At 39.1% G+C, this 13,163-nt stretch overlaps 1 protein-coding gene across 2 annotated transcripts in view; it reads right to left on the reverse strand.

Annotated features, from left to right (window-relative positions):
* The window catches only part of adgrb3 (adhesion G protein-coupled receptor B3), a gene marked incomplete at both ends in the record, with an annotated part of 103,807 nt that overhangs the window by 54,271 nt on the left and 36,373 nt on the right, over positions 1 to 13,163 (reverse strand). For both annotated transcript variants that reach the window (XM_083897923.1, XM_083897922.1), the window contains 4 exons: positions 237 to 401; positions 1,183 to 1,347; positions 7,517 to 7,678; positions 10,105 to 10,215. In XM_083897923.1, the coding sequence (XP_083754049.1) occupies positions 237 to 401; positions 1,183 to 1,347; positions 7,517 to 7,678; positions 10,105 to 10,215 (603 nt within the window). The remainder of the gene's footprint in view (positions 1 to 236; positions 402 to 1,182; positions 1,348 to 7,516; positions 7,679 to 10,104; positions 10,216 to 13,163) is intronic.

The raw sequence follows: 13,163 nt of genomic DNA on the forward strand, positions 1-13,163 counted from the left end.
ATTCTTACGACGCAGATTTGATTCTTGCTACAGGGGGAGAGGAGAACAGCTCAATTAAATCAGAACCCGTATTTAATCTTACATTTAGTTTATGTGGGTTATTACGGCGCTCATTATTTTAATAAGGTTTATTACTACACAAGACTGGGGAGTGTTTGCGCTTCGTCACACGTCACATCATGGTTTTAAATTTAGACATAAAACCGGACATAGAATTAGGAGGCTCAGGATTTTACCTGTGCAGTCAGGATTATGGCACTCTCTGCTTTCTGCCCAGTGACCGCGACACTCAGATCCCCCATGGGCGGCTGCTGAGCACTGCCTGGTCCTCTGCTGAGTGCCATTGGCACAGGTCACCGAGCAATCGCTCCAAGAGCTCCACTCCTGCCACTGTCCATCCACTGAGGCACCAAACACAACCCAACAAGCATGTCCCAAGTGGAGGGAAAAGAGGGCAGACAGATATGGTAGGAGATATTTAGATCACTACTTCCTCTCAGACTGAAAACCAATAACACATTAAATCAGAACAATCACATTACTAGTTGCAGATTTTGCAGAATTGGTTTGGGTTTTAAACAGGTTAAAATATTTCTGGGAAACAGCCTGAGGCAACATGAAAATAAAACATGGTTTGTTTCAGTAGAACAATTTCATATTAAAAATTGCGATTATTACTATGTTAAATGCACAAACTGCAGACACTATTTTCCGCCTGCCTGCCTCCCATCTTCCATGTCAGTGCAGACAGGAACCATCTGGGACGGAGCGGTTTTCACCGAGTCTCTAACCTGCCGAGCCAAGCTAACATTTACTGTGTGGAAAAAAACTCATCATCGCTAATCTGCTTACCACTCACAGGCTACTGCTGGTAAGTGATTTGGACGTCAGCATCACAGTATTGACAGGGTTTCCTGAAGCGCATTATAGCGTGAGCACTATTACTTTAAATGCACCACAAAATGGCATCCTTTTTAACTCACCTCTGCAGTATTGTATTGATTAATGATTATATAGCGCATGTCAGTTAAACTGCTACTATCCTGAGGAAATCAACTGCTGAAATGATCCATTTTTTTGGACGATTTTTTTTATCACGTATGTCCTGCTCATCTTCTTGCCTTCAGTGATAATTGTTTCCAGTCTTATTATTGATAGAGTGAGAGAGCAGACAGATTATACCTGGGCACAGGGCTATGTTGCAAAGCTTAGTCTGGGTCTCAGGTCCATCACAGGCCCTGCCTCCGTGCTGGGGAGGGGCACACATCCTAGTCCTAGTGCGATGCCCTCGGCCACATGTGAATGAGCACAGGCTCCACGGTGACCACTCCTCCCACACACCGTGTACTGCGGACACAGAAAAGGCGTCAGGGCCCTAATCGATGCCTCTGTCCCTATACTGTAGCATTTAAACAAACCCATGACAAACTGCACACGGAGCCATGAATGAAATAAAATCAATCAAAAATAATTAGGAACACAACTAATGTAAGTGAAACCCCCGAGCGTTCAGACAGTGTGTGGCTTCGCGAGGTCTCATCCGCGAGCATTAGTCACCTTCCATGCACTTAGCGTTGTTTGTCGCGCAAACGGTGACAAACGCTGACCTACAATAATGTTTCAAGCAGAGGTAAATGTACACAAAATGGGATATAGAAATATCAATCTCTCATGTGGAGGCTTCACAAGCCCCTGCGTTTCTAAACTATGACTCTAAGAGGGAATATAATACCAGTGATCCTTCATGTTGTTGTTTTTTTTAACCAACAATCACTTAGCAAATTTATCTTTACACCAACATAACAATTGTTGTTATACGCGAGAAAAGAACCAGAACCTCTGCATAACCGCGTTTTATATTTTGTATGGAAATGCTCACTCAGATGTAAAGGTCAACGCACACAGCCCAAATCCAAGAGGAAATTTATCATTAGGGGAAAAGAAAGAAAAGATGTGTTTTATATACTGTCGCCTCATTAGGCGCATTATGCATGGATATCCTTTTTCTTTATCATGCATTATATTATTATTAATTTGGACACTTAAAAATTAAAATCTCCAAAAAGGGGTATAGATATCAGAGTTTTTCTTGAGTCCCATACGCATGTATCTACTAAACATATGTGCCCAGCCATGGAGAAACCAGGAACAAGTCTCCCGAGAGGCATTTTGAGTTATTTACAGATTGTGAAAGTGTGGTTTCTAAGCTTTTCCAACACATGGAAAATCTAACACATTGTAGCTGCAGAATGAGAGCGTTCTAACCCGCTACAATAGAAGCACAGCCAGGGGACTGCGATGGAAACGAGAGGCTGATGCTGGGGGCAGCTGTACATACAGTATAATTTGGACTAAAATAGATTAGATGAGATGAAACTTTATTTCCAGCGCACAAAGTACGAGTGCTGGGACGACAAACATGAAGTGGCTTTTAATCATGTACGTGATTTAAGATCTTGCAAATGCTAATTTGTTTGCATTGATGTCTCTTCTTTAGAGTAGAGAGGTCACTGTCAACAGCTTGTGCAGATGCTTATCTGAAGATGCTGCGGAACAATAACTAGACCTTAGTATCTATTGTTGAGTAGTTGGATCAGGGAATCAGGATGATGTCTGTCCCCGCCCCTTGTCCCCATAGGCACTGCTTTGATGCTTTAAAGAAAGTGTCCTGTGGTGGCTGAAGCATTTACTTTAAAAACTTGAGTTCAAAGCAGTTAGTAACCACAGCTAGCAACGATTGAAAAGGATTCTGGGACTTTTGTGTGTGTGTGTGTGTGTGTGTGAGTGATTTTCTTTCTGCTATGATTTACAGGCACGGCCATGAGCAAATCGCACTGTGCTGCAAGGTGAAATTTTTGGACCACTACAAGACGGTGGCCGAGAGCAAATACATTTGTCAAGAGTGTTTTCACTCAAAGCGTTGGCCTTCTCATATCAGTTTTTTTTTGTTATCCTAATACCCGTGCGTTTCTCAAAATGGTTTTTCGAATCTCTTTGATTCACCGAATCAATACTTCTAATGTCAGATAGCGAGCCCTTTCTTATGAAATCATCTGATGAATGTTTCTTGTCATGTTCTTTTAGAAAATGTCTGCTCTTACTTGTACCCATGGGATTGTGTCTGTAATTATTGTTTGTGCTTTGGGTCAGCTTTCTTTTTGTACTTTTTACAATAACGATTTCTATTATTAAAACAGACATGCAATCACGTCTGCTGATGCCAAAACAGCAGGTGTTTAGGACAGTTAATATATTCTATCAATAAGAATTGCCCATTAAAATGCAGGATGGTGTTTCTTGTTTAACTCCTCGTGTGTTTCCATGAAGTGCTCACATAGGCTGATGTTATCATACGTCTTTAACTCCACCAACAAAACAGTTAATTTCCCAGATGTGTCCCTCGAACACTTAGCCTACATCTGAAGGAGCTGCGTTATAGCCGTGCTGATGACCTGAACCCATTAATAACGTGTACCCGAGCCACACCTTTAATCTGGGTGACATTATTCCATGGCTGAAATAATCACACGGTGATGTACCATAATTTATCACGACAGGAAATTTGTTGGCTGCTTCTACATGCTTCGTAAATTTCCCTTTTGTGGCACTAATGAAGGATTATCTTCTCTTTTCCCGGCTTTTCTCAAATAAAATATTTCATTTTAGTTGTTGCTTAGTGACAGTGAAGGAATATCTCACCTATGAGCAAAGGTGTGACTATTTTATGTCAAGTCAAGTCAGTCACATATAATGCTGCCATACTGCATTTTAATATATAGGAGATATTTACATACTTGTTGATGGTCATGATAAGAATAAATGGTAACGCTTTCTTTCACAGTCCCCTAATTACCATGTATTTACCTGGTAAATTCATGGTAACACAACAGTGTTACTAGGTAATTACCAATGGTAATAAGAAAGTAAATGCAGTGAAACTGTTGCCAAAATACTGGGCATTTACCTGGTAACTATATAGTAAATTATAGTGTGTTATTGTGTAATTACTGCTGTTAATACGAAGGTAAGTACAGCGAAACTATGGCCTAAATGCCGGGTATTCACCTGGTATCTATATGGTAAATTTTAGTGTATTATTGGGTTATAAACGGGTAATAAGCAGGTACCTACAGTCCCCTAATTACCAGCTATTTACCCAAGGGGTAACCTAACCCTAACCCTAACTATGTGTGTAAGAACATGGTAATTACATGGAAACAAGCTTGGCTTTCTTTTCCAGTACAGTTTTAATTTACTTACTGAGTACATTACTGTGCATTACCCAGTATTTTGGCAACAGTTTCACTGTATTTACTTTCTTATTACCATTGGTAATTACCTAGTAACACTTTTGTGTTACTATGAATTTACCAGGTAAATACCTGGTAATTAGAGGACTGTAAAAGAAAGCGTTACCGAATAAATGAATGCACAATGTTGGAAGTTAAGATAATTAATCTGAGCATACATAATGTGTTTTGTGATCGTGGAACAAAGAAAACATTCAGACTTATTTGAATGTATTTCATCTAATCACAGTCGTCACAGGCAGTCTAGTCCCTGCCAGAAACAGCCTGGGTCACAAACTTGTTGTTGGTGGAACATTTTCCCCATTGCTATTTTCAAAAATTGCCTATAATTCACATGAAAGAAAAATTACTTAAAAAGCTAAAAGATGTATGATGACTGTGAAATCGCATCTTTCAGTAACAATCTGCGGCATGTAGTATGCAAGATCAGAGAGTTGGCTCATATTGTAACCTGCGGCAAAGGGGGGGATTTTTTTTCCTTCTTTTCCTTTTTTTTTCTCTCTTCTGAAAATAAGCCGGATGTGCCACCTAAATTAGGCACCCAATGGGAGACTCATACCCACGAGCTACATCCAGTGAGTAAGACTAACTGTGTTATAAGAAATAATAAATGTTAAAGCAAGCCTGAGCATCCACTGCCGAGCAACAGCCAGCGTCTGCTGCATCCTAATTAATCAGAGAGGGCTCACAGTTCTGAAACATTTTAGCTGTTTTCACATGCAGAAAACAAAGCTCATCAATCACTTCACCGCAGCTCTGATTCTGGAGCCCCAGTAACTGCACTGAGACACAGCAGCACAGTGTATGTTCAAAAGTCCATGTGATGTTTTATTGCTGGATGTCAGAGATGGCTGCTGCTGATTCTCGCAATTAAAGGTCAATCGTGTAACATTTATTGGATTTATTGGCAGAAAGTGAAGATACTACCCGTGCGTGTGTTGGTATGAGTGAATAATTTAAAATAAAAATTGTTTTATGTACTTTAGACGAGGGCCTTGCTTTGGGGAAAGAGAAGAGTGTGTGGAGAAGATTGCTACAATCTACAGCCTCGCCGTTACACGTCTCTTAATTCTTACAAACTGCACGTTTGAAGCCATTATCTATCATTGAATCATAAACACCGCGTGAGATCGCGCCTTCTCATACAGCTGCGTAGTGCAACAAAGACACACTTTCAGGGCGCAGAGTGGAAATGAAAGCAGCAACATATTCCTTATTGCAAATCGTTATGATTTCAAAATTATTATGGAGCTGTTACTTTTAAGGTCACATAGCTGCGTAATGTACAAATAAAAGAAAGTGAAGCTCCCCTTTTTCGGAAAATTGAATCATGCCCTCTCTGTTTTCCTGCTCATTATAATTCTTGTTTACAGTTTGGGTTGATATAAGAGATGTTGTGATAGCAACAATTAGCTTTTATTTCTGAAATAGAGTAATATTAAATTGTGATACTGACCTCAGGGCACTTAATTCTCTGCTAAACCTAATTCTGGGCCTGGGCACTGCATATTTGCACTGGGTGTACTGGGGAGAAAAAGTCAAATATTAACAGAACTGGACTGCTGTTCTTCGTGAGAAAGTAGAAGATGGAGCCACTGGTGCTGGTGGCGAGGTTTTAATGGAGCTGCAGTGTCCCAGAATTTCATTTTTCAAGCCATGTGTTTGGTGATCGTGGCAACCGAGTGCGATTCCTTTGAGACTAAAGTTACGCTGCGACTCCTGTTCTGTTCTCTTTTGGAGATTATTCTCATGACTTGGCTTTCTTCGGACATGTTGGAGAAAGCTGATTGATCAGTCTGCCTTTCAGAATATTAGATATAGACTCTGTTTCCTGTGGCACCATGCCAGCTGGGATTTTTTTTTTTTTTTTTTGTGCTACTGCAACCACGTATGGTTTGTGCTATATCAGCTCTATGATCCCGGTTTTAATAAAAGTAAGTGGAGAGAAGCATCATGGTATTCCAGATATTACAGGCAATGTAATTTATCAACACTGCAGGACTATAGTGTATTTGGTATACGCTCACTAAAATCCCATGAGACAATGTGATAAATTAAGAGCAGTGACATTTTAGAAATGAAAAAGACTGTCATCTTATGACCCTATTTCTTATTTTTCTCTGAAAAACCCGAAGAGTCCTGTCTCAGTCAAAGTCCTCCCAGACTTATTTGATGATGATAAGCGTTTCTGCTTCATTATGTGAAAGAAACTTGTGCATCCACAATTAGCCACAGGCAAACCCCAAGTGTTGTTGAGATAAATCACAGACGGTAATAAACTTCCATGGGCAGCTCTGTACGTTGTGATTCTAAATTAATAATTCTTAATGCAAATTTATGTATATACCTGGAATTGGGCTGTGCAGGGTTTAAGAGAAACGGGAGATTTTAATGCTGTCTGAGTTAAATATTAATGCCAATAGAGAAGTCTCATCAAGGCTGATATTTAGAAAGTATTTCTTGAAATTATTCACTCTCCTTTTAGCATTTAGAGTTCATTCTGTTTAAAAAAAAAACAAAAAAAAACGTTCCTTCATTTATCCGTCACATCTAAAAGTGAATCACAGAGTGACTAAAGGAACTGACTTCACAATCTAATTACTGCAGACACCTCTTTGTCTGCGTATAAAACTGAGAACGATTGAAAACGGCGACCTGTTTGAAACAAAAACCTGTCCAAATGGATGTCGTCAGACGCACATTAGCACTCTGTAGTTAACAGTCAGAAAAGCAAGTGCTGAGACCGCACTCCCACTGACTCATCCGCCATACACTCATGGGTTACAGAGGATGCCTTGCAGCGTGTTTAAAGGAAACGCTGTCAAGCTATTTTAAAATGCACAGCTGACCTTCAAGAAGCGAAGCTGATGACATATCAGTATCTACCGCTCTCCAGAGCTCCGTGCAGAACCACATATCATTAAACCATTTCACTGCTGATGAATTGCCCAACAGTTATATGGGATGGAGAACACAAAAGTGAATATGGAGAAGAAAAAAAAAAGAGACATTCACAAATAAACATTCAAAAGGAATCATCAGATTAGTATTAATAGTTATACCTACAGGAATGGTAATAACACATTCTTTAATAGAAACATTGAAAAGTTTGTTAAAAAAAAAAGAAACATTGCAACACATTTCCCTCCATGTAAACAACAGAATGAGCAAAACATTCATATTCAAGAATCTGCGGCTAACACTACCTGGACAAGGGGCAGTGTTATTGCAAACCCTTGATTCTCTTAAAGGGCCGCTGCAGTGAGTTCCGTATGGTGAGACACATGTTCTTGTTCGCACCTGCGACCCTTGACCGCATGTTACAGAGCATGAGCTCCACTGGGACCACTCCTCTGCACCTGATTCACCTGTGTGGGAGAAGGGTGACACTAGTTAAATGCAGCAATATGGTCCTCGGGCAGGGCTAACAGGGTAAGGTTGGGGCAAGGTGGGCGGGGTAGAGTAAATTAGGAAGAGGCCAACATAGTTCATGTTGGGTAGAAATGGGGCCTTGGGAATTTACAAAAAAAACACTATTGTACAGCCTGTACTAACTTTATGTGATCTTTGATAAATACTGAATGGGCGGCATTGATTTATTTATATGTGCCGCAAAACAAGGTGTTTTGTGTGTGCAATCACTGAGACTTACTGCGTCAGCAGACGTCTTTACAGTGTGAGGTTAAAATCACATTTATGCAAAGATCACAAAAAAAAGGCTTAGCTGTGGTTATGAGGATGATTATAGTAGACAGTGTTTGTATCTAACTGTTTCACTTCATTTAAAAAAAGAAAACATTTATATAATCGTGCATTTCAATGAGACCCAGCAATAACAATGAGAAAAGCAGCTCAAAGAAAAATGAAAGAAACCCATAATAACATGGTGACATGCAAGAAAGACAACATCAGAGAAAATAAAATGGATTTTAATGGGTGTTAGTTCAGAGAGAGAGAGTTCTGAGTTATGGATTTCCTTGCACTGCAGCAAACTATCTAGTTTCCTTGACAACAGTGGAGCAAACTCTTTGTTTTAGACGATGGCTTGAAATTATTTCCTCATCTGTCTTAACCAGTGATGTCATATAGAAATACGGGGGAAATCAGAAGGTACAGTATGGCTGCTTTTATTCAGCAGGTCACTGTGAATGTCTAACATTTTCAAATTCAAATGCAACATTTAAGCCAAAGAATGAAAATCAATTCCCATTTGGCAATCAGGCTTTGAAATATACTCTTCACATAAGCATATGATTGGATACATTATGTGTTTGCAGTTAGTATAAGATGGTCATAGCCGTTTAAGTTACATTAATATACTTAATTAGAAGAAATGGCATTGAGCCTTTCAATCTTCATGGCCTAAAACAAAGGGTCAAAGATAAAACAAAGCTGTGAAGCGGAACATTATAAAAAAAGAGGTGGTGGGGTGAGTTCCAACGCCATGAAAAAGAAGAGAATTGGTGACAAGTTAACGGGCAAATCAGATCCCCTACGTCACAGTTGTCACCAAGTAATTGATTACGGTTGATTATGCTTAACGCTCAGGTGAAGGATTCTTTATCTTTGAGGCTTTTTGTCTATGAGGAATCATCGATTGCGGAGAGAAATGTTGTCAATTGCAGCTCTGAATACATTTATGTTATCTGAAGTCATCGAATTTCGGAGCACAATATGCTTCAATGTAGTCGTTGTGTGAAGGACACACACACACACATTCAGCCAAATAGGACTCTTAAAGCCTACTCTTAATGTTTGCAGATCATAAAATAGACTGAAAGGTGGATCAATTTGTTAAATGAGGCCAAACAGGGGGGAGTAAATTGTGTGAGAATGATGAGAAACAGAAGGGCAACAATGCGACGGGACAGGGAAACAACATATCTACAGCTTGTGTAAAAATGGAGTGGTGTTAATGAGTATATGTTAGTACCAGTATGTGACCACAGTATGTTTGTATGGAGTGTTGCAAAATAAAATGGCAATGGAAGGATTCAAAAAATATGACAGCAATTCAAATTGAACAATACATGAAAAAAAAGGAGAAAAAAGAAAACATTTTCCAAAAGTGAAAATAAAGAATAAATAATAATCTCATTAGCACCTAAACACTTAGATTTAAACCCACCCGTTAAACAAAGAAATCTCTAAGACAGATTAAAGCAAAAGTCCCCAAATAATTGGAGGAAATTAAGGTTCTGCTTTAACATTGCTGTGACTCATTGTAATTCTATTAAAATGCAAAAGTGGCATGTTGTAAATGTCATTTATTTGAATGAATGAATTTAGATTTCTGCGCTTTATGCTATATTTAATTAAGTCACATAGCTTCATTTTATCTCTAAGGGCAGAATCTATCAGTTCAACTTTTTTTTTTGCCAAGTATGTGTTTTCATATTTGGCTGCGGGGGGTGAGTTTTTCATCAAATGACATTTAATTCCTCACGCCTTGAAGGAAACTATTAACTACATCAGAGCCTTCGTTTTAAACTTGTGTTTAATTAATGCTCTATGAATATACTGTATGGGTTATCCAACTCAGTATGTGACAAAAAAAACAAACAGACCCACAAAACCCAATTATGTCCTATAGTCAAAGTAAACACTGCGATAAACGGGGAATTTATCTCCCGAGTTCTTATGTAGCAATAGAGAATGAGTAAGGACAAAATAATAATAATAATAATAATGCAAAAACATTTCCACTTAAAAGTACAAGTGCAGTGCAAGAGAGAGCATGCATGATGAAATTAAGTTCCGTTAACAAAATAAAGAAATATAACTATTGTATTACCAGTTTGTGCCATAAATTTAGCAGATTCAGCTTGCTCCTTCAGGGCCTTTGTGTCATGAACTGATCTTGGCCGCTGACTTTTTACTGTATGCTCTCCGATCATTCCATATTCTATGGGACAAAATAGAGGTTGATATGAAAGCTATAGGCTTAAACATGATCTTCTGAAGGGGGGAAAAAAAGCTTATTACAAACTGTTTTTCAGAGTACGCTTGAAACAACCGCAGTATATATGGCTAGAAACAAAGACCACACACGTTTTGTATTTAATTTGTCCTTTACTTTTAGGGCATAGAACAATGCAACGGCTTTATAAGGGTGAGTATTAAGTATTAATTGAGCTTGGAAGCACAGCGTAGACACATAGCAGACATGCAAATAAACTCACATTGTTTTCTTAAGACACTAACACTTCATCAGACCAGCTCCCTCGCTCCCTCCCTCCCTCCCTCCCTCCTGCACACCCAGAAAATAAAAGAAAACAAAATGAAAGTAAAAATGTGTAAGCCATCAGAAAGCCACAGAGGAGGGGGGGTCATGGACATAGCATGCTATTGATCCACAGTTTCCTTCAACAGTTTGTCTCATCTTTGTGCAATTTCTATTTTGGTTGACCCAGTCACAAATATTGTTTTGCCTTTTTAGCCTTTGCATAATTATAACAAATGTATTCTGAGCTGTATTCGGTGCAATGCACGGTTAATCTCTTTGTTTCCCAGAGAGGGGGAAAGAGACTCTGCCATCACAGTGGGGAAAAAAAAGAGGGGGGTGGTTGCAGTAATGCATAATATTTAGTTAAGAACTTGCATCAGCGGGTTTTCAGACAAAGTGACACACTGTAAAGCGTTGACCTGCTTAAGTAGCTCATGCAAATTGTTTTTGAACCCGTGTTTTAATTAAAAAAAAAAAAAAAAAAAAAAAAAAATAGCATTACTTTTGCCAGCATGGTCCTAATGAGGTGATTATATCATTTTGAAAATATGCAATGCAGGTGATGCATCAACAACAAATTCACACGTCGCTAATGTTAGTACATTGCACAGTACAATGCATCAGCCATTAATAAGGGGAGTGTTTAAAACATCACTTCTAATACGGTTTGTGGATTTGTTTTCGCTTCTCGCCGCAGACTGTGAGCGCGAGCGGGAAAAAGGCTGACCCGCACATCTGATCACGTTCCACGGGGAAAGCTCACATTTCATGACTAATTATATGGTAAATCACTTGACTACAAAAAAACGGCAGCTGTTTGATCTGCACACCAGACTGTTGGCATTAACCACATCATATCAACAAACATGTTCTCTGATTGGATTCAGGGAAAAAAATAAATAAATAAATATGGCACGCGGCGAAGTGACTCTCGGTTTTCAGCTACATTCAAACAACATCGCCGTGCCTGTGTTTGCACGAGACATTTGAATATTAAGAGGGTTATAATCAAAGGACCGAAAGCCGCCAGGTGGAAACAAACATTACAGCTTTTTGATGCTGATTGGTATCTTGAGAAGCACGACTGCACAAGGCAACACACGTTAGAAGCGTGTTCTTCTGTATTCCAGTTTGATTTGATTGTGTCCACATCTATCTCGCTCAAAGTAAAATGAAAGCGCAGTGTGAACGCGGTGCCAGAGGGAAAAAAAAAACAAAAAAACACGCAGTTACACTTATGATTGACAAACAGCAGGTTTCTGGGGGATAACAATCACGTAAGGCTGACTGGTCTACATATATATCTTGAGTTTTGTGCTCGTTCCTGTGGCGTATTGGAACATGAACCAATTCCCCATTTGGCAAAATAAAAGGTTTCTCTGTTTTACTCAGCCTGAAGGTCGCCTCCTTTGTTGCTGTTTAATTATAGAAGTGAAGTTAAACACTAAAAGCTTTAAGATAGCGCACAATGGCACTTCTCTGCCTTTCGGCTCAACAGGGTGTTTGAATTCTGACGATACCTACGCAATGATGTGGCTGCTTTTGATGCTTTTAACTTTCATTTCTTTGTGTGAACCAAAAATAACTATAATTATAAATATAAAGAAACTGGCCCGTCCCTGTATCCAGAAAGAACAATGTACGTTAAACGATGTACCGATCACTTCTCCTCTGCAAAACATTGATCAACTCCGCTTAATAAACAGTGTTATTAGCTCGACGGTCAGTCACACCTAATCTAATCTCGCTCTGAGCACCTTGTGATGAACAACACAACAAAAGCACTGCAACATTAAAGAGATTATAAAACTGTCATTTGGCCTGATGTCAGTCATGTACTTAGACGGTAAACAGTCATTAAAGAGCTGCTACTTTATGAATCAAACGACACGGGTGTGTTTCATCATCGCAGACTCAGCATTTTTAAGAGTAATATTAATTAAATTAAATGATAAAAAATCAAAGCTGCACCGGTAGGAACCGGACAATTCACTGCATGTGATGTCTTAGTTTCCAGTGTATCAGAACAGAATCTGTTACAGTGTCAGAAAACAAAGATGTTAATCCCAATGCTGTGTTTCAGAAAGCCAGATGTCAAAACCTGACACCGGGAAAGTGCAAAGGAATGAGCACACTGCTTTGACTGAACTATTGAATTCAAGCCCGTGGCTATATAAGGATAAGCATGAGAGACAGACCAGGACTTTATAAACTGAGCGCACAGTCTGTCGTCATTTTGTGTAAACACCTCAGAACAACGTGTCTTTACGAGGCAGAAGGTGCAGATGATGCATTTAGCCTGCCATTACTCACAAACAGTTCTTTGATTTGAGACAGCGTAACCCCAGAGGTTTGGATAGTGTTCAGGTCTTCTAAAATGTTTGGAAATTGATTTTTTGTCCCTCGCTCATGCAGGACTGAATAGAAAACTTTGCTTCAACAAATGAAAGACAGAGAAGTCCTTTGCTATTTCAATCACCTCCTCGCTTACTTTTGTGCAATGGGGAATTAATTCACTGTTTTCCACATACTTTTGATGTGACAAAGCATTCGTTTTGGACTTCAAACTAAAAATGAAATTGTTCTATCTAATTTCTACCAGCACTGCAGATTTTTTGAAATATCCA

Source organism: Microchirus variegatus, assembly GCF_963457635.1.
Source record: "Microchirus variegatus genome assembly, chromosome: 11".
Classification (NCBI taxonomy): Eukaryota; Metazoa; Chordata; class Actinopteri; order Pleuronectiformes; family Soleidae; genus Microchirus; species Microchirus variegatus.